This window comes from Eublepharis macularius, chromosome 8 (assembly GCF_028583425.1).
Source record: "Eublepharis macularius isolate TG4126 chromosome 8, MPM_Emac_v1.0, whole genome shotgun sequence".
Lineage (NCBI taxonomy): Eukaryota > Metazoa > Chordata > Lepidosauria > Squamata > Eublepharidae > Eublepharis > Eublepharis macularius.
This window is the reverse complement of record NC_072797.1, coordinates 20742633-20765179: the sequence shown is the minus strand read 5'-3', so window position 1 is coordinate 20765179 and position 22547 is coordinate 20742633. Positions and strand designations below refer to the sequence as shown.

At 44.5% G+C, this 22547-nt stretch overlaps 1 protein-coding gene across 1 annotated transcript in view; it reads left to right on the top strand.

Moving 5' to 3' along the window:
* Window positions 1-2355: 2355 nt before the first annotated feature.
* The window catches only part of CCBE1 (collagen and calcium binding EGF domains 1), a 153786-nt gene continuing 133594 nt past the window's right edge, over window positions 2356-22547 (top strand). The window contains exons 1-2 of the mRNA XM_054987548.1: window positions 2356-2530; window positions 2767-2847. Coding sequence (XP_054843523.1) covers window positions 2364-2530; window positions 2767-2847 — 248 coding nt within the window. The 5' untranslated portion in view covers window positions 2356-2363. The remainder of the gene's footprint in view (window positions 2531-2766; window positions 2848-22547) is intronic.

The following is a 22547-nucleotide window of genomic DNA, read 5'->3' as shown; positions in this document are numbered from 1 at the left end:
AGGAGGCGGCAACGCCCACCTGTCCACCCTCCCCTTTCTTGTTGTATTTTTTCCTACAACAGGCTTTGTTACTACTTATCTATCATTTGTTTCCACTCTTTTAAAAAAGCTCTGCTCTTGGGGAGGGGTGGAGCTAAACTATTATCTTTTGTAACCAAACAGATTGTTCAAACTGTAGAGATTTCCTGGTTCTCCTAAACAAGCAGTGCAGACCAGCCACCAGAAGTCACATCTGGTTCATGGAGCTCTACATGGTTTCTTGTTGAGAGTAGGAAACTGAATAACCCAGATTAGTCAGTTTGTCCATGCTCAGAAGCTAAGTATGGTTGGCCCTGCTCAGTATTTGGATGGGAAACCACCAAGGAAGACCTGGGTTGCAATATGGAGGAAACTACGTTTTGCCTTGAAAACCAGATGAGTTGTCTCATATGTCAGTTGTTGGATGCGACTTGATGGCACTTAATTATTGCCCTAACCTGCATAGCCCAGGCTAGTCTAATCCTGTCAAATCTCAGAAGCTAAGCAGGGTCAGCCCTGGTTAGTACTTAGACGGGAGACCACCAAGGAAGTCCAGGGTTACTATACAGTTGTTTGGCTCTTCCCATGAAAACCCTAGGGGGTGGGGGGAACCAACCATAAGTTGGCTGTGTGACTCCATGGCATTATGCACGCGCATTGTTGAGAGAAAAGGCTGGATCTTTGTGGTCTCGTGAAACCTACTCAATACCAGTTCCTGTATCTTTGATGCCTACAAGGCAGGTGATGATCAGGCAGTTAGAAAAAGAGAGCTTTTTTATTTTGGAGCGCCTTAGAACAACATCCAACAAGAGAGCGATTTCCAACTCGGGCTTCCAGAGCATTAACATCCTTCTGGAGAACTGGCTCTTCCTATTGAAATCTGTTGAGAAAACTGTTCCTCCTACTTTTCAGGAACCAGACTGGCCCAGAACTTGTGTCATTTTCTCCGTGTGTTTCATCTCTGCATCTTGCAGCGTTGTCTCCGAACTGCCTCTGTCCCCACTTGCAGCGCTGAGCTGACTTTTCCGCCCCCCTGCAAAAGTTATCTGTTTTCCTCTTCGTCCTCCCTGGCTGGACCCATCGACCACCTCTCAGCTTCTCCTCTCAACACCTCCTGCCTCTGGTGAACTTTCCAGGCCCGGTTGCCTCATCCTCGTCCCCAAACATCTAGCTACCCCCTCCCTCGCCTGCCTAAGCTGCTGGCTGCCCCCGATTCTGCTCCTTCGGCTGTATCTGGCGCTTCCTTTCACCCACCCGCAGGTTTCGGCTTCTTTTTGCCCAAGCTCGCCCCCCTCATTCCTGGAGAGCTGATCCCACCGGCTGTCCTGGTTTGGAAACCTGCTCCGCTCTGCTAGCTGGCATCTCGTCCGCACAGTCCACGAACTTCTGCCCACACCTTCCTGTACACCCCCCCCCCGGTGAGAAACTTTATCCTTCGAAGGATTCCTCTTTCTCCAGAGCTTTCCGCAGCCCCCGACCCGGCCTGTTCCTCCTCGACCGCCGGCTGCCCTTTGCTTTCGGGTCCTCTCCATCCCCTTCCCTGTCTTTCCCCGGCGGGGAAACCAGGGCCACCTTCGCCCCCTGCCCTATAGCGATCTCCCCTCACGCGCAGCCGCCTCTGAGTGAGCACAGAGCCGGCGGCCCCCTTCCTCGTTCGTTCCTTCACCCCCAGAATCGCCTCCCTGTGCGTGGAAGGAGAACCTCGTCATCTCAAGAGGCTCCCGCCACTTCTCCCCACCTCGCATCAAGACGGAGCCCCTCAGCAGCCGGCTCCCCGTTCCTCCATCCTCCTCAAGCTCTCCTGAGCCCCTCAGCAGCCGGCTCCCCGTTCCTCCATCCTCCCCAGGCTCTCTCCTGAGCCCCTCAGCAGCCGGCTCCCCGTTCCTCCATCCTCCCCAGGCTCTCTCCTGAGCCCCTCAGCAGCCGGCTCCCCGTTCCTCCATCCTCCCCAGGCTCTCTCCCGAGCCCCTCAGCAGCCGGCTCCCCCTTCCTCCAGCCCTCCTCCCAGGCTCTCTCGTGGCCCCTCAGCTTCAGGCAAGCCAAGCCCTCTTGCCCCAGTCTGCAGCCAGCTCCCCCCCCACACCGGCCCCGGGGTCTGGCTCCGTCTCCTCAGCTGGCAGGCGAGCCCACGCGTGCCTCTCCGCCACAGCCGGTGGCCCCTCTCCCTCTCCCGCCCCCTCGGCGACCAGACTCCGGCTTCCTGCCTGTCCTGTCCGCCCTCCTCCCGCCCCGTCCCGCAAGCGACTCCCTCTGGCCGCAGGGGGCAGCTCGCCCGCTCTCCCCCCTCCCCGTCCCCGAGCGCGCCGGCAGTCTGAGCGCCGCGCAGAGAGAGCAGAGGCCGCCCGATGGTGCTGCGGGGCGGCGGCGGAGGAGGTGCCAGGCGCCTTCTGCTGCTCGCGCGCTCGTCGCCGTCGCGGAGCCTGCGCCTCTGCTCGCTGCTGCTGCTGCTGCTCTCGGCGGCGGCGCTGGGCCACGCGTGGACCTACCGCGAGGAGCCCGAGGAGAGCGACAGGTGGGTGGGCGAGCGAGGGAGGACGCAGGGCCGCGGAGGGCTGAGCCCCGCACGCCCCCCGGCCCTGCTGGCCTCGCCTCTCGCGTCAGGCCAGCGCCGCGCCTCGCCCGGGGAGGGAGAAGCGCGGGGACGCGTCCCGGCTGGCCAGGCGGTGTGTATGTTATGACTGACTCGGGACGGGAGGTGTGTTATGACGGCGGCCTGAGCGCTCTTTCCCCTCCTTGTCCACCTCGCAGGGAAGTTTGTTCCGAGAGCAAAGTCGCCACCACCAAGTACCCGTGCCTGAAGCCCGGCGGGGAGCTCACCACCTGCCTCAGGTCAGTGGCGCCCTCCGCCGCCTGCGCGCTCCAGGCGCCTGAGGGAGGAGGCGGCGGCGGAGAAGGACGTTGGGAGGCCGGCCGGCCCTCGGGGCAAATTGTGGAGCTCGCTGCAACTCGCCGAGACGGTTTTCAGAGAGAATTGGATACATCCAGGGCTCCTAGCCGTGGTGACTAAAGAGAACCTCCAACTGCAGGAGCAGTCGGCCACCGATTACCAGTGCTCGGAGACAACGTCAGGGGCTTTGGCCACTCTGCTCTCTTTAGATAGTTTTAGGTGGATGTAAGTCTGCAGTAGAACAGGACGAGTCTAGCGGCACCTGAGAGGCCAACAAGATTATCAGGGTATGAGCTGTTGAGAGTCTGAGCTCCCTTCAAGAAGAGATCCCTGAGCCCTATTTACCTCAGGGATCTCTGACTCCACCTTGTATCTGAGGAAGGGAGCTTTAAATCTAGAAAGTAGATACCTCAAAAATCTTGTTGGTCTCTAAGGTGCCCAAGATTCAAATCCTGCTGTACTGCTCTGTTTGTTACCCAACCAGGGCAATAGGTTGGCCACTCTTGTTAACTAGAATGTTGGTCTAGATGGACCACTGGTTTATTCCTGCACGCTGCCTCTTATGCTGCCCTCCTACCAGCAAGAACAATGTCTAATCCAAGGTGTGAGCAGTTAGGAGCATCTATTCATCTGATTTTGTGTATTTTTTTTTAAAAATCATAGATTTATATACTGTTCCATGTGTTTCTACACAGTGAGTAACTATGGCAGGCACAATAGAGGTAGTTGTCTTTTTTTTTCATTCTCACTGGTACTAAAAGCAGCTCACAGGGGCACGTTTTTGATCAGGGAAAAAGTGCCAGGGAAAATGTTAATCTACCTATCCCCGGAACTGCGGCCCTGATCCATATCACCCCCACCCCAACCTGTGTTTGGTTTTTAAAGACCAAATTACATATCAGGATTCCCAGTCTTAAAATTACATTGTGAAGTTTGCCATATCAAAAGGGAGCACAATTTTCCTCCTCTCAGATACGTTTAACTCCTCTCCCCCAAACGGGCTGTTTTCCCTTTACTTATAATCTTGCTATTAAAAATAACGTAAGTCTTAAAATACATGGGTATATATCCTGCTTTAAATTCAAGGATGTTTCACCAGCTTATGGAGTCTTCCTCCAACTTTAAGTGGCTCTTCCACTTGTTGAAGGACATTTCAGGTGGGTAGCTGTGTTGGTCTGCAGTTGAAGAGCAAGACCTGGGTCCGATAGCCGTTTAAAGATCAACTAGATTTCCAAGATATGAACTTTCAAGAGCCAAAACATCCTAAGGGTTAGATTTCCAAGGTATGAGCTTCAAGTCAAAGCTCCCTAAGGGTTAGGCTCTCTAACCCTAAGGGAGCTTTGACTCAAAGCTCATATCTTGGAAATCTAGTTGGTCTTTAAGATGCTATTGGACCGGGATCTTGTTGAAGAAAGTAGCTTTAGCTGGAGGAAGGCTTCAGACTTTACTTTCTCTCACTTTTGGATTTTGCTAGCTCCTTTTTGCAAAATCCCTTTGTCCCCTATATAGTGAAATGGTAAACACCTATAGGAATTCAGTCTAAGTGTTTAGCAATCCCATTTTTACCTATACAGAAGTCCTTGGGTGTCTTTGAGAAATAGGTAGTGTGTGATGAGAATTTATGCTCTAAACCTAAACACATTTAGCTGGAAGGCAGGATGAAGCCCTAAAGATACTCACGTGGTGGTAAGTTGTACTGAAATCAATGTCACTTATTTCTAAGTAAACGTGATTGGTTCGGATGTCATTATGAGATTCATTGATTTAAGTTGAGTGCATTTCTATATAGTTCTAGTTCTTACCAATTGTATGAAACCAGGTCTGTCCTCCATTTAGCATTAGATAGCCCCCACATCCTGCAGCTTTTAAGATTACTACTGATAGTTTGCTGTAGAGTTCATTCCTGACCTCTGGGAGATTGGTGTTGCATTAATACTGCTGGAAGAACAAGCAATAGATTACTCCTCTTTTCCCTGGGATGATGCAAGAAAAGACTGTGGATAATTCTAGAATAGCGAGGAGTTCCTTAGGCTGGAAAAACATCCTTTGCACTATTGTTCACTCAATGCAAGAGGGTGTGAGTTGGCTGCTTATTTTCTTCTCTGTACTGGGTCAAAGGAACAGTAGCATTAACAACTCCCATGGCAATACATAGTCAAATTCTACAGAAGTAAAGTAATTCATTACTAAAGTGGGAGTTGTTAACAACTGCTGTTTGGAAACAAACAAACAAACAAACAAACAAACAAACAAACAAACAAACAAACAAACAAACAAACAAACAAACAAACAAACAAACAAACAAAGGTTTACAAGATATAGCCAATGTGTTTTGCATGAGACCCTTTGGGTATATGATAAGTTGTTGTCCTGTAAAAGGGACATAATTAATAACACATCATGCAATGGTGTTTCCGTTATCTTCATATTATGTCCTGTTTCAGCTTGCTATACAGTAAACTGAAAGAGCCTGTCCTTCCGCTCTGTTGTGTATCTGCCTGTTTACTTTCTGAATCCCTTCTCTTTCTGGCATACAGTGAAATATACTTGACAGCTATACTGATTTGACTGAACATGGTGTGCTCAAACTGGGAGAACAGAGATCTCTATTATAACCCTGCTAGTTTGTAGTTTCAAAGGTGCTACTATTTAAGGATAAGGTGTTTGTGACAATGAAACGTGTGGTTTATATCAATGACATTTCAGTGTGAAAAACTGCTTTCTTGTGGTGAAGTTATTTTTTGCGGGGATGGCTACTAGCTCTCTAGTGTGCTGGAACATCAACACATTGGTAGTGTTCCAATCCTACAAAGTGGGAACAGAGTTGTAATAGTGATACAGGCTAAAAGTTTATTCACACGTCTCTTCGAGTCTTAAACTCTTGTGTTGCATTCTAGAGCCTTAATATACGAACAGGAAACATGCTGTTTTGCATTCTTAACTTGTGAAATATTAACGCACTTCTGTTGAGTATGAAGTTTTCTGACACGTTTGCATTTGTGGCGCTATTGTCAGCTGAGCCCTGTCTGTACTTTGTGTCTGTTGATGTCTCTGTTATGTTGAGATGATGCAGGAAAGCACGTGATCTTTTTCATGACTGTGGCTTGTGTTACGTGGTTGTCAAGCATGATGTGCTGTTGGTGGGAAAGTGTGAGGATAATGTGTTTCTTTGAGACACAGAGTGTGCCTTAAGAGCAGCTGATTGCATTGCACATGTAAACATTTGCCGCAAGCCAATTGAGAAGATGTATGGCTGGTTTAATGGTTGCATGCTGTTTATAAAACTTGTTAACTAAATCCAGGCAGGCAGCAATGATTAACATCAGAAAGGGTCTGTCATGGTGGCCTCTTTTCCGGGTTCCATTTTTAAAGAGAGCTGGGTTTGTACAGAAAATGAAATCACATCAGTGCCGTATGCTGGACTGCTGTAGGTGCACCTGATTAAAGCAGAGCTCCTTAAATGTCACTCTAATTGAAGAGTACTCTTCTGATTTGCCTTGCTCTTTGTAGACCACCCCACTTATTTAACCTTCTTGGGAACCACATCGGAAAACCCTCACAGTGCTTCCATATCAAAATACAGCTGCTGTGTATGTCTTTGTGGCTATAATCCAGCAATGTTAAATGCACACACAGAGCAGAGACTCATGTACAAAGCCAGGGGAATTCTTGGAAGTATTTGCTGTAACTAACATCTTACACTACTGAAGAAGGAAATTGCTGCTTAAAGTTTAAAATTGAAACTGAACAATGAATTGCCTCTGCAGCAAATGAGAGGAATTTTAAAGAAACCCCATGTTCTCCAGCATTTATTATTTTATTGTGGTTTGACGGTCAGTCTGAAGGGTCACTAGGGAAAGTTGGTGACCCTCAAGTCACAAGTTAAGAGCCATTAAAGGGGCAAGGAGAAAACAAGGAAAGAATGCAAGTGAATGGAATTACATGTTGGGCCAGTCATACCCTCTTGGCTTAACCTACTTCACAGGGTTGTTGTTAGGAGAAAATGGAGAAGAAGAGAACAATGTAAACTGTTGTGGGTCCCATGAGGACAAAAGCGGAGTATAAATAAATACATTTTGATTGGGTATGAAGAGTAAGGAAAGGGTTAAGTCAAGGCTTCAGAGCATTTTGGGGCCTTTGAAATTTAGAGAAAGAAGGGGGGCTGAAAATGAGTCCTTAGGGAGTTTCCTCACAGTGCAAGAGACATGTCTTCCATTCTTTGTTTAAATGCCTGAGAAAGTGATAATAAAAATGAACCTTGCCCATCCTCAGCCTACTGCTGCTGACCAAGTTGTCTCAGTGGAGTATTCTGGCCTTTCATTCTGATTTCCCCCCCAATAGATTTTGAGATGCTTATATTTGACCTTGGGGTAGATGAGGGAAACTGAGGACATGGTTGTGTGAGGGTTTTTTTTTTGTAGTCAGTTTTGGACCCTCCCCCCCAAATTATATTGAGTTAAGTTTCCATGTACTGAAGATTAATGGACAGGGTCAAGAAATCAGGACAGGCTTATCAAAATAAATAGCAAACAAGGTATTTCATTACTAACCTCCTCTGAGTAACTTGATCCACTTTCCCTGTAGATAAAGCTTTTTAATGAAGGAGAGGAACTTTGAATTTTGTAGCAGTTGCTCCAGTGAGATTAACACTTGAGACAAAAATGAACAATAAAGTGCCTTTAAGCCTCTTGCGGTACTTATGTGCCTTGTGTGAATGTTGCTAATAAATAACAATTGAGATGTTACATCTATACCACAAGACTGTTTCAAGATCCTGAATCCTTACACGCTGCAGGCTCAGTTGCACAGTATTGTCGGCATTTATACCGTACAAGTTCCATCCACATTGATCTCTTGCATTCAAGTACAATCCTAAAAAACATTCTTGGAAGTATAATTGGGGCTTCTTCAGGCGAAACCAGTAGAGGCCAAATGGCTACGGTTGCTATCTGCCTTTTTGTAACTGTAGTGAGGGATCCTGCAAACAAGAGATGAGGCACACAACTCTCTGCAGCCCAAGCTCCTAGAAGTGCTAAATAAATAAAAACATAAATAAATAAATAGCCCTCCACCCCCCACCTCTAAAGTACTGCATTTGAGGCTAATCGTGGAACCTTTATCAGTTTGTGAACCTGATTGACAGTATCTAATCTCTAAACATTTTGGAATCTCTGGGTGGTAGTATTATAGAGCACTGCAGATGATGAAGCTTGTACATGGCAAAGGTTGTGCATTCCCACGAATTTCAATGAAAACCTGAATTTCATATCCATTTTGTTTCTTGAACTAAATGAACTTGTTGAACCTGCTGTCTTGTATAGAACATACATTTTTAGGCCAAATGGTAGTTGGTTGTCTTCAGTGATTACGTGGAGCAGTTTACAGTGCAACTAAGCAGAGTTATACTTTTCTCAGTGTTTGGAAACTTCAAATTGGTCCAGAATACTGCAGCCAGGATGTTGACTGGAGTGGGTTATAGGGATCATATCACTCCAGTCTTGGCCCATGTATGCTGGCTCCCCATCAGTTTCTGGGCACAATTCAAGGTGCTGTTGTTGACCTTTAAAACCCTATATGGCTTGGGACCAACATACTAGAAGGACTACCTACTCTGCTTCAGGTGATCTCACCTTCTGAGATTAAGTGGGTGGCAACCGGGAGAGCGCCTTATTGGAATGTCACCAAGACTGGAACTCTCTTGCCAGGGAGATTTGTCTGTCCCTGTCGCCGTCTTCCATTAGCGGGTGAAGACTTTTTGTTTCATCTGGCATTCTCCCACTGATCCCTCTATACTGCCCTGTGTTTTAGTTGCTGTTTTAATGTTTGTGTACAAAACTTTAGTTTTAACTGTTTTAATGATGTGTTTTTGTTTGGTTTTAATGGTTTTTAAGATTTGTTTTTGTTTTTAATCTCTGAGCCGCCTTGTTTTTAATCTCTGAGCCGCCTTGGTGGCCCTGATGAAGGCAGGAAAGTGAGGTATAAATTTTGTAAACAAATAAAATATTGTGTTTATTTAGTATATCAGGATGGTATGTATGGTTCTCTCCTTTCCATTTTATCCTCACAACAGCCCTGTATAGTAGGTTAGGCTGAGAGACAGTGCCTTGCCCAGGGTCACCTGGTGAGTTTCATTGTGAGTCGGGATTTGAACTTGGGTGTCCCCACTCAGACTAGTGGGTTACACTAGTTCAGTCAAAGAGCCAGGAGGGGTATAGCTCTTCTTAAGATTGGACTGTTGGAGTGAAATCCTAAGCAAAAGATGAGCTGCTTAGAGGATGAGTGAGTTTAGAGTCAAGTAACTCTGCTTAGGATTTCACTGTTAGTCTCTGAGGAGTTTAGTAGCTTTTTATACTGCTGGCCCCGATTCAGACAAATTCCCCATTACCCACCATCAATTGTGGCTCTGTAATACACTTGTAAATAATGCAATGCAAGCATATACTGCATGCAAATGTAATGTGAATATTCAGGTGTTTAGGGTTGCCAGCTCTATGTTGGGAAATTCCTGCAGATATGGGGGGTGGGGTGGAGCCTGAACGGGGTGGGGGTTGGGGAGGGGAGGGACTTCAGCAGGGTATAATTCCATAGAGTCCACTTTCTGAAGCAGCCATTTTCTCCAGGGGAACTGATCTTTATGGAGATCAGTTGTAATTCTGTGAGATCTCCAGCCACTACCTGGATGCGGACTACTCTGTCTTCATGAGAGGACATTGGAACAATGATGACCAATAAAACATTTTGAGCTTATATATTTGTGTTTTGGCCACCATGTCATTGCGACTAAGCCATGCTGTTGGCTGAAGTGGCTTGTAGACAGTAGCCAAGTATACCCATGAACAAGGAAGTAATTCAAATATAACACCTTGCTGTGCAGAATTGTCATATGTTGACTTATTGAATCTTTTTGCATTACCGAAACATAAGATATACCTCCTAATCTCTGTCCATAAAGTTTAAGGTGGGTATTAGTAGTATCAGGGCTTTTTTTCTGGGAAAAGAGGCGGTGGAACTCAGTGGGTTGCCCTCGGAGAAAATGGTCACATGGCCAGTGGATTGCCCTCCGTGCTGCAATCTAAACTCCCCTCTGTCTGAAGATCAGGGGGCGGGGCCACTGGCCATGTGACCATTTTCAAGAGGTTCCGGAACTCTGTTCCACCGTGTTCCAGCTGAAAAAAAGCCCTGAGTAGTATTACCCCATCCAATTTAGTTTGCAAAAATTCATTATGTTTTACAGATGAAGAACTGAGAATGATACAGTGTGACTTTTCCAAGGCCACCCTCAAAATCCTTGGCTGTGCTGTGATTTGGAACTAGTGTGGACTATTTTTCTTTATTTATGTAAGGATTAAAAATACTGTCAACCCAGAAGGTCAAAATGGTGGGGATAAAAGTGCTGCTTTTATAGCTAGAATGTGCAGGGCATCCTATGATTGGGGGAATCCCTGGGCAACTGTGAACTCTTTTGACCATTTTGAAGAAATGCATTTTATTTCAAGGCTTAAATTTTGCAGTAGACAGGCAGAAAGAGGGAAGTCAGTTGCTCCCAAGTAGTGCCTATACTGTCATTGGCTGTAGCAAGAACCAAACCATCAACGCCTGAGACAATGGAATGGCCAGCTAACACTTTGGCTGGAATATGACACCCAGAAAGTGACAGAGGCTTGAGGTGCAGGAGGCTAGATAGTTACCTCCCTGGCAATCTCAGGAAGGAGTTTTAACCCACAAGGGGGATGCACAGACAGAAGAGATAAAATCCCTTTGACACCCAGAAAGAGGGGTCCGTTATGGTTGATTTCATCTGGAGGAAAGAGCGCTCTGATATGGGCTCCATCTTGACGGCTGCGAGTGCCACCCGGAGCAGGCAAAAGGCTGACTGTCTGGACAAGGACGCCAAGGTAATGGGAAGTTTTTAGAATGCTATAGTTTCTCGGCCTGAGAATAAGATCAGTTAAGGCATACATGCCCTGCCCCAGATTGTCTAGGCAAGCCTGATCTCATCAGATCTTTGAAGCTAAAAAGCCTTGGTTAGTAATTGGATAGGGGACTTCTAAGGAAGGCCAGGGTCATTATGCAGAGGCAAGCAATGGCAAGCCCACCTCTGTTAGTCTCTTGCCTTGAAAACCCCAGCAGGGGTCACCATAAGACAGCTATGACTTGACAGCAGTCTCCATTACCACCTCTGGGGCATGTACAGAGCTGAGGGACAGAGGGCTACCTGTTCCCAAGTTGTTTGTGCTCTTTGCTCAGTCCATTAATGTGCAGAGAATGTGTGTGGACTTTTTGTTTTAATAAATTCTTTATCATTTTAAATGCTGGTAGTTTTTCTCTGTGCCGCTTGGACTTCCACTGTTTGAACACGCTATTCAAACTGGGCAATAGCAGAAAAGAGACAGTCAGTTGCTAGATCACTAATTCTCTGGGAGTGTACATGTGTGTTACACCATTCTTGTAACCCGTCACTTGGCAGTGGGAGACATGGGTACTAGGTGGAGCCTTTAATCAGCAGTGCGGAAGGGAACTTAGCCCTCTTGGTGGGTAATTTCAAAATCGACCAGCAGGTCGCAGTGTACCAAATGAGAAACACGAGAGAGTTGGGCAGGCTGGGAGACTATAGTTTGTTGCTGGGCAGAGACATGGGACGACCTCTGGTGCTGAGATGCCCCAGAGAGCCAAAGTGGAGTGAGGTGCACAGGTCAGGAGGGGCATTCTGCTGCAACCTTGAATAAATTGTGCCGCATGATCATGTTCACCTGAATTCAGAAGTTAGTCCTGCTGTATTGGGTGGTATTTCTCCCAACTACATATGCACAGAATTGCAGGAGTACCGTATGGATCTTCTGCATACAGTGGAGCCTGTTCGCATTCTGCAGTCCTTTGCACACACACTGAAGAGTAGGTCTGGTTGAAAACGTGCATAGAATCCTAGCATACCGCTCTCGGCTGTTGTGATAAAATTTCTCTTTAGGGCTGAGACAAAATGGGAAGTGAACTTCACAATTATTTTTTCTTCCTTGTAAAATTGCACACACACACACACACACACTCTTTCAAGCATTTTTAAAAATTGTGAAACGCAAGTTTCTACAAAACAGGAGTTCCTCCAACAGATTCAGTTGGGGCTCTCCATAGCTGTCAGCACCCTGCCCACCCCAGCACTCGTTTAAGCGGTGCCCCCTACTAGGGGTGTGCAAGCCAGCATTCATATACCAGTTAAATAGCTGGATTTATGCCAATCTGGCTATACCAGTTCAAAACAGAGGAGCCTGGATCAGATCCAGGAAGCCGGATACTGGTGGGCTGGATTAAACCAGGTTTATTCAGTTTAATCTGGCAAATGCTGCAGGCTGGTTTCTCCAAGCTTTTTTTGCCTCTTTCCAGGCATGGGGTGGGGGGAGGCACGACTCTCCCCCTCTGCCCGTGGCCTCCCAGCTCCCCAGGCTCCCAAGTGGCTTTTCTGCCAGCTTCTCTGCCTGCTGCCTCCTGTCCTCCACCAGCCTCACACTGCTCCCCTGCCCTGGAACTTGCTTTGGTGCTTTGATCAACTTCATGCTGCTGCTCTCTCACTGCTGCTCCGCCTGGGCTGCCTGCTTTTCTCCGTGAGGGCCGTGGATTCCCATCCCACCCACCTCCACCTCGGAGCTGTATCAGAGCCTTCCAAGCTGCTGCCACCAGCAGCCTTTTAATCTCTGTGGCTTGTCCAGCCAAGCCCCAGCCTCTTGCTTCAGTTTGGGTTCTCCGGTTTGACATTGGGGTTGACATTGGCTCCCTTGCTGTAGTTTGTTTCTGTTGGGCTTTGTTGGTTTCTGTTGGGCAGGAGTGGGACTTGCATTGGGACTGGCTTTTGGCCAGGAGTTGCATTTGCTTAAGGTTTCTCTTTGCCTGGAAAGACTTGGAAATGTTTCCCCCAGAGGAAATAATGGAGAGTGACTGGGAGGCAGCTTGTTCAGGGACCCGTAGAATTAGACCCCTGCGTCCAATCTTCTTGAAACTTGGGGGGCCTTTAGTGGAAGGAAGGAGTAGGTTCCCCGAAAAACTGATGGAGTTTGATTGAAAACTGCCCCCCAGAATAGTTTTCCCTATAGGGGATAATGGCAGGATAATTTTGGGATTCTCTAATTTTACAGAACCAGATTAGAGAATCTGACCCCGGATTTCAGGGATACTGAATTTTTATGGTATCCCTAATACCCAGATCCAGATTGAGCTGAAGTTTTTTTGGGTGCACACCCCAGTCTCTACAGTTCCAGAACAAGTTCTTCTTTTTAGTGATAGGTTCAATATTCTGTTCGTTTTTTAAAAAAATCAGATTTCTTGATGGTGAGTTTATGTGTTCAGAACTGCTTGGTCACACAATGATCTCACCACTACTAGGAAGAAGACAACTAATTTTAAATCATAAACATGTACCAAACCTGTAGCAAACTATGGTGGAGGAGATAAGCTTTTGGAGTTTTCCAGGAAACATTTTGGGTCCTCTAAAAGCCCTTGCAGAAAATATTCATTCCTGAATATCTCTCTCTGAATATCTCTTATCTCTCTTCTGCCTTCATCGGTAGGAACAAAATATTGATTCCCTAGCCTAGAGATGTGCTGTGATGATGATTAGGAACGCATCTAAAAAACACCAAAATGTTATTCAAAATCAGCTAAAACAGCCTGCATGTCATGTAGGATTGCCAACTCTGGGTTGGGAAATTCCTGGAGATTTTGGGAGGTTCGAGTTTGGGGAGGGCAGGGAGTTCAGCAGGGATGGGATGCCGTGGAGTCTACCATCCAAAGCCATTTTCTCCAGGGGAACTGATCTCTGTAATCTAGAGATCAGATGTAATTCTTGGAGAACTCCAGGGCCTCACCTGGAGATTGGCAATCCTATAAACTCCTTGTGATAATTCTACAGTACCATAGAAAACAAATAATGCTAAAACCAAACTATGTTGCTATTTTGTGGTCTGGCTTTTCCAAGAAGTTCTTGTACTATTCCTTAGTATTGAATTGATAAACAACCCGCTGATAAGATTTGCAATTATGCATATGAGTAAAAATTAGCATGATCGAGCTATTAAAAACATCTTGATTTGTATTCACTTCCACTCATAGTTATCTTATACTCTGTGTGTGTGTGTGTGTGTTTCATGTGATACACTCTGGCATGGTTTCATTTGTGTTTTGTTTTAGAATGCTGCCTTTATTTTCATAAGAATGCTAAAGAACACATGTTAGTTGTTGAGGACTTGGGCAGTATCTTTTCATGGTATGAATATCCGGTCACGGTGCATATTTAATCTTTCTAGCTGTTCTTAACTAAATAATAGCACATGTAAACATCTTCTGTCTATCCCGCTACACCTGCATATGTGAAATGAAACTTTATTATGGGTATAATATTAATAAATAATGCTTTTGTTTGTTTGGGAATTTTATTATGTAGTTCTTATTCCCTGAGAGATCTTCCATTAACATTCCCATGTTATAGGTGACAAAATGAGGTCCCTGAAAGCCTTCAGAGCTGAAGAAAGTTTTAAATCCATGTTCTCAACATTCTGTCCCAGTACAATCAATCATATTCCCTTGCCTTTTCTTGGCTCCCTATTTTCATCTAGTACTCTATATAAACACAATTTATAACCTTTGATAAAGTGCACCCAAAATCTGGCATCTAGAATAACCATGGTAAGAATCCATTTTGGCATATTCAGACTGTACAGTCTTGGTCTTAAGAAAGCATGCATAAAATATATATCTGGAGCAGACTGGGATGGAGCTTGTAACTTTCTGTTCAAAATACTCCAAGGGGTCTGTGTCACAGTTTCCCAATCCAGGTTCGAGTAAGTGCTTTTAAGGCATTTACAGTGAATCCTATGCAGAATCCTATGCAGTCTAAGCCCATTGGTTTTAATTTTACTGTTAGAATGTGATCTTAGGGCTCTTTCCATGTGATCAGAATCCCTGGAGAAAGCACGGCCAACTGCACAGAAATAGGAGAGTGCTGTGCCGTTCCATGTTTGTTGGTTCTCACTCTGTTTAAAGATAGCTGTAGTTTTAAAATGAAGGCTAGGTGAGAATTGATCAGGGGCGTTTTGCTTAAAGTATTTTTCTTGTTCACAGGAAATCTAGTTATTGTTTCAGACCTCTTTCATCTCTATGGTTTTGAATTTGCAGACTTTGGATCGTTGATAAGCTCATTCACTGCAAATGCACCCAAACTTCTCTTTGGTTAGCCTTTGGTTGATAATTCCCTGTTCCTTTTGATGCAGTGCAAAGAGTTCTTTATAGTGATTTCTTCTGTTGTTAGGGATAAGATGTGGGATGTATTACTTTGACTTCGGGTGACCTGCTATTTGTTCCCATAGGAAAAAAATGACATATGAGACCAAGAGACCCTGTTTTTATCATGAAATAACTCCTTTGTGTTCTCATGAGAACCTTTTTTGCCTCTGCAAATACACTACTTTGAAGTTAAAGCACTTGAGTCTGCAATTTAATTGGTCAATGTAGAGAGTGTCACAATGCACATGAATGGTTGCCAGTGCTGATTTTAAAAATATAAATAGAGCAAACAAATTGTCTGACTTTGCACTGGTTATCTTGTATTGGCGCTTTCTTCAGTGTCAAAGGGATATGTTACACTAAATTAGAACTCTGTGCAGAAATAGTTAATAATATATGATATTTCATTGAGCCAGTTTGGTGTAGTGGTTAAGAGCAGCAGGACTCTAATCTGGAGAGCCGGGTTTGATTCCCCACTCCTCCACTTGAAGCCAGCTGGGTGACCTTGGGCTAGTCATGGCTCTCTGGAGCTCTCTCAGCCCCACCCACCTCAAAGCATGTTTTGTTGTGGGGATAATAATGACATACTTTGTAAACCGCTCTGAGTGGGCAATAAGTTGTCCTGAAGGGCGGTATATAAGTCGAATGTTATTATTATTATTATAAATAATCCAGTAAAATGAATAATAGTGATTAAAAATTCTTCAGTAAGAAAATATTTGCTAAGCTGTCCCTATATGGTCTTAGACTGAGCCTTTGCTGGTAATATTAGTGTAGTAATACTGACCTAACTAGCATGGGTATTGTAAAGATCTGCGATACTTCAAGTTGTTGTTTCCATATTTGTTTGTGCAGAGTGGGGATAATAATGCCAGTGTCTTTCCCCACTATTCATCTTGTGTTGTATCTTCCTTTATTTTGTTTGGTCCACCCTGCAAGGTAGATGGTGCTAATGCCAAAGAGTGATCGATTGCCATGTCTTTATGAACTACAGCAAAATATTTATTATTTATTTTAAAAACACTCCAGCAGATTTTCCATAGGTGTGTATCCAAGGGTAGTGAGTATAAACCCATAAATGTAATTTAAAATTTAATTCTAGTAAGGTCTGTGGAATCTTTGAAAACAAGATCTAAGTTTTGTTCCTTTGCAGGAAATTGCCTAGGTCTTTATCTTAATTGTTGGCATGTTTGCCGGTAGGGGATACAGTATTACAGGTCCTTGATTCAGAGTATGAAAAGGATACTTTAAGCCTGATAACATCATGGTAAGTCCACACACTCAGCAGACATACACTTCTGCTTTTGTCACTGGTTAATTGGGGTGCTAACTGGAGAGTGCATTTTTAAAAAGAAAACAAATGGTGAATGCTGTTGCTCACAAAGTGAAATGTATTGAAAGACTGTTCTGCTTTACACACTCCTAAAAGATGAAAGCCGTCGCTGGTAACTGGGCTGCACCACAAAGGACGGTACTTTTGCTGACAATCTCTTGGGACTAAATACGGTGGCTAGTTCCCAGAACCCTCCAAAGAAAATATTGTGTTGCTTCCAGTTCATTTGACTCTCACCTTTGCTGTGTATATGTGTGTGTGTAAATATATGTAAAATATTTAATTGGAGTTAGTTTCAGGTGGGTAGCTGTGTCGGTCTGCACACAGAACAGAGTCAAAGTTCCCTTCTTCTGTTAAATTGGAAAATTCAAAGGCTGACTTTTTATCTTTCTTAAAACTTGTGTTCTTTTTTCCACTTGGAGTTCAAAAATCTTAAAATGCTATTGTGCAAATGATTAAATTATAACACAGAATGAATTTTCATGTTGGATATGGCAGGTAGCATACAAGGCACCTATGCTGACATAATTGATAATGTAACTTTCAAGCAAACCTATATATTTGATTATCTCAACAGCATATGCATCATACTGCACACACAGTGTGTGCATTATATGACAGGAAGCTGTTGCCAGTCTTGAGTTGCCAGTCTTGAGTTCCTAACACATGTACACACTTCTGTGTAAACGTATGTGACTTCTCTGTGTGAAGACCTCTATGTGCAAGAATGTCATCAGATGTTAAAGTGTCTGTCAGTGCAGCTCTTGTGGTGCAATTAATGTTAGCAGAACAGCAAGAGTTTAGATTTGTGTCACATCTTTTCCAGTGACAAAATTCTGTCCCAGTGGAATTAGACTGATCAAGTTACTCTGTTTTGTGTGTATATGTATGTAAATTTTGAATTTTGATTCTTGAGCATGCTGGGAAAGAGACAGAATGAATGGCCAACAACATGCCAGACCACAGACCTCCTTCTCTACTGCAAAGCTTCTCTGGGATGAGGCAATTTGTATCTGAGAAGGTGCAAGAATGAATGGAACATTTGCCTTTTACTTGCTGTTGAACCCGCCCACCCCTATCCAGCTGCTTTTATCCCATGGGATTCTGTACTTATGTGCAACTGCACACACAGCAAAAAGTAAAAGGGGAAACACTTTGCAATGGAGCCTATTCAGACTTTGTTATATATAGGGCTTTTTTTCAGCTGGAACATGGTGGAACAGAATTCCAGCACCTCTTGAAAATGGTCACATGGCTGGTGGCCCCGCCCCCTGTTCTCCAGACAGAGGGGCAATCTCACCCAATCTCACCTGCTGGCAGCACGTAGGGCAATCTAAAGTCCCCTCTGTCTGGAGATCAGGGGGCAGGGCCACTGGCCATGTGACCATTTTCACCGAGGGCGATTTAAACTTTAAAAAACTCCCCCTTTGTTCCAGCTAACCCAAAGTGGCGTCATTGTGCGGTCCTGAGTTCCACCACTGAGTTCCACCACCTCTTTTCCTAGAAAAAAAGCCCTGGTTATATATATGCTGAATGTGATGCGTATTTTGTTTTTTTGGGAAAAAAACTTTGATGAAAATGGAAGAAACATGATCTAGCAACACTACAGAATATAAGTAGATCTGGATCTGGCCAGAGCTTGGATGGGAGGCCTTTCAGAAGAACTGTCTTCTATTGAAGTCTATATATACACACACAAACATATATACATAACTGTGATGGAGGGTGAATTGTGCTGTAGTGGAATTTCTAAGCCCACCTGCTTGCTTGTTTAGGGCAGGTGTGGAAGGGAAGAAAGATGGCGTGAAAGGAAGTTAAACAGATGGAGGACATTGCAGAGGAAAAGGAGAATCACAAGGGAAACGGAGTGTGTGCATGTGTGTGTTTATGGATATGAGTGGGATAAATTATTGTTCGAGCACAGCTATAATAAAAGCAAGACCTCAAGCAACACACCCCTCTGTACCTTGTTCATCTTGAAGCCAAACGAAATAGAACACTGGGACATCTGTGAACAAATCCTCCCTTTAGGGAGATGCAGCATTGTCAAGTGGCCGTCTAGAATCTGCTTAAAAACCTCCAAAGAAGGAGAGCCCACCACCTCCCGAGGAAGCCTGTTCCACTGAGGGACTGCTGTAACCGTCAGGAAGTTCCTCCTAATGTTTAGCTGAAAGCTCTTGGTTTTTCCCTAGAGTTGTCCTCCCTCCACTTTTTCTGGGAAGATCAGCGTGTTGGCATTTTCTCTATAACAGCAAGCATGCATGACTTTTCAGTCTATATGAAAAAAAGAAGCAAGTTCAAAGGGAAACCTTGTGAGTCTACTACTATCTTAATAGAGTGTTCATAGCTTTAAAATTCCCTTTAAAGATACTGTAATTTCCACTGTTCAAGCCCTTCATTCAGATGATTGCACCCAATTACCCAGCTTCGTCATAAAGCTTAGTTTTCACGAGCAATAAAGCTTTGGGAATGGACAGCTGTTTTGTTTCTTGTATGATGCGGTTGACCAAACATTTAATTTAGAGATGGTTGCCCTTGATGGAGAATGGATTAAAACAATTTACTACAAATCAAATTTAAAATTGCTGAAGAGCAAATAGTCTGCTTGAGCATTGCTGAAAAATGTGCTTGCCTACTGAAAACAGTCTGTTATCGCTCCATAATAATGTCTGGACAACATAACATTACTAACAATGTGCCGGAAAGAGCAGCATTAGCAGAGTTGAGATGATGTGTGTCTTTAGTAGATGGCAAGTCACTCCTGATGAGATGACAGTGAAGCAGTGGGAAAGACCAAGACAAAAAGAAGTTTTTAGAACACTGAGAGCCAAAACACACGTTAAGAAATACCTAGGTTCAGCACGTGTTCTCTTACCTCAAGGTTTGCCGGGATCTGTAGGCGTCCTGGAAGCTTAAAGTAGGCGTCCTGGAAGCTTAAAGATCTGTAGGCGTCCTGGAAGCTTAAAGTCCTGGAAGCTTAAAGGATCTGTAGGCGTCCTGGAAGCTTAAAGGCATCCTGGAAGCTTAAAGCTTAAAATACAGGCGCCTGTATTTCCCTTCCCCTTTTTGCTGCTCTGTAAATGCTAAACTTTAAGCTTCCAGGACGCCTACAGATCCCGGCAAACCTTGAGGTAAGAGAACACGTGCTGAACCTAGGTATTTCTTAACGTGTGTTTTGGCTCTGAGACACTCCAAATCCCTGTGAAGAAACTGAATTGCTCAATGTGAAGGTGTAGAGTGAGAAGAGAAGAAAGGGAATAATGAGGAAAACTGCAAAAAGATGAATAGTGCCATCCTACGCAATGGACTTAGAACAGTGTACGTCGGTTTAGGATGACACCCCCCAATCCTGTGGTCCTGCTGAGCCAGTGGCCCTTATTGTTAGCTCATGCTAGTTTATTTCAAAGCAAAATGGAAACAAAGGCAAGAACATTTACCCTGACAGCATCCATGTCAACTTTGTGCTCACCCAATCACACTGTTGCATGCTGAATGACATCCCACATGACCCGTGAACCGGAATTACCATTCAGTGCATGGTTAGGGTAGAACAAACCCCTTGACACTGCTCTACGCAGTCCATATATCTCCACACACACAAATCATGCAGTTGGGTAGCCAGGAAAAGAGTGTAGTACTTGCTTTTGCCCAGCCCTCATGGTGCAATGGAGAAGAGGGCAGCAGTAACATACTTGTAGCCACAAACACAATTAGGAATTCAAACACCTCTCAGCCTATACAACATCAGATTGCCAACAACCACCATTTTGCCAGGAGTAAGCCACAGCAAGACAGTGAAGGACTGGTATTCCAGTCAGAGCAGGTAACAGAACTAGGGGTGCCAGCTCTGGGCTGGGAAATTCCTGAAGACGTGGGGAGTGGGACCTAGAGAGGTTGGAGTTTGTGGGAGGAAGGGGTCTCAGCAGGGTATAATACCATAGAGTCCACCCTCCAAAGCTCTCATTTTCTCCAGAGGAACTGATCTCTGTCAGCTGGAGATGAGTTGTAATTCTGGGAAATCTCCAGCCACCGCCTGGAGGATGGTAACCTTAAGCAGACCCACCCCCCAGCCCAGTGGGCTGTAACCCATACTCCACCTAGAAGAGAAGGGCTCCAATATTGTTGCGGGAAAAGACTACAGGGCTCTGGCACAGATAGTTGATGGAATACGCTGCACAATATGTATGTGATGAGATAAGTATTTTGCAAGGAAGCAGGACACATACACAGAAAGAATGGAAGCTACAATGGAAAGCCGTACCAGAGATTTCAAGCATTCTTTCCCCATGTACAGGAGACACTACTGCTTACTGCCTGGTCAGTAGCAGAAAGTTGATTAGGCAGTACATAGTAAAGGCAGGGTGTGGGAGAAAGAAAGACATATGCAAAGGTGTGATAGGCAGTGTCATATTTTCAGGTGTGGGCCCCACTCCTTAGATCCCCTTTTTCTTGATTAGCTGCTTTGGATGACTTGGGAACACCCTCTTGGTGTTGACTGACAAAAGTCCCAAAGAGATTAAACCTGCACAGATTTTATTCCACTATTTAGCAATGTTTTCCTATTCATACCTCATACTCAGTGGAGTATGGAAGGGTTTGAATTTTAGCTCAGGTTCATCACTGTTCACTCTGGAAAAGGTATTGCTTTTCCATAGGGCTAAGAAAAGAAATGTTCCTTCGTATTTCCTCATTTCTGCTTTCTTGTATGCTCTGCATTACAAATGTATTATTATATGCAACTGTGCATCCTGTTCTTCATTTTAAATGCATAGGGCAAAGTACAAATCTGTAGCCCACTGCATGATCAATTAGCCTAATTTTGCATCGTCTCCACTAATGAAAAGGCTATACCACACTATAAATGGATTGGAATCAGATTCTTGGTGCAGAAAACAATAACACTAGCAAATATGCTGTTTCCATCTTTTATTCAAAAGTAACCTCATGGAACACAATATATAGTTTTTTCTCCAAGAGTGGATAATCATGGTATTTATAGCATCCGTTTCCAATTATTTTCACTAGGGTCTCATGGACCACCTGAACATGCTTTTGAGACCATTGGTGGTCCACTAACCACAGAATCTCTGGCTTAGGATAAAAGTAAAAAAGCGTACATTTCTTTGTTGTTCAAAGCAGTTGCAATTTGGAAGGCGATAATATGTTTCCATCCAGGATGTACTGAACAGGTGTCCTAACATAGAATTATTTTAGCATACCTCAGTGAACTCAAAGCCAACTTTTTTGTTGTCTCCAGAAGATGCAAGCTGTGTGCCATAGATCCTTGGATAAGTTCTCATTCTCCACCCTTTTGGTACCCCTGATTCTAGCACAAACAGATGTTTGTGGCATGTGTGGTAGTTTACTTTCTGTATACGTATGTATATTTCTCAACCAACTGGAAAATCCAGTATAATTTCAGTAAGATGTATAAACATGATTGTTTTTGTATCTAATGTTCCCTGACCTCCATAAAGCACTTATCTTACTTCTGAAGAGGCACATGTTTTCTTTCTGCTTTGATGGAATGAATTTTGCAAATGTATAAGAGGAGGTGAACAAAACAACTGTAAACAGGAAAGCTGATAGGAAAATGAATATTTCTGTACTGTTGTTTTACTTCCTAGGGCAGTGTGTTACACTGAAATTAACATGTGTGTAAGTGTGAGCTGCATCCAGAGATAAGATAGGCTGATTCCGCACACGTTGGATAATGCACTTTCAATGCACTTTATCAATCGTTTGAGGTGGATTATTTGTTCCGCACACAAAAAAATCTGTTCCAAATGATCTATAAAGAGGATTGGAAGTGCATTATCCAACGTGTGCGGAATCACTCGATGAGACTGTGGGCAAAGCCATTCCTCACCATCCTCCAGTTCTAACAGAAGGGAGGGGGCGTGGCTCAGTGGCCAAAGTCCCAGGTTCAGTCCCTGACATCATCCCCTAAAAAGATCAGGAGGGAGGTGATGTGGAAGACCTCTACCGGAAGACCCTGAAGAGCTGCTGCCAGTCTGAGTAGGCAATGCTGATTCTGATGCC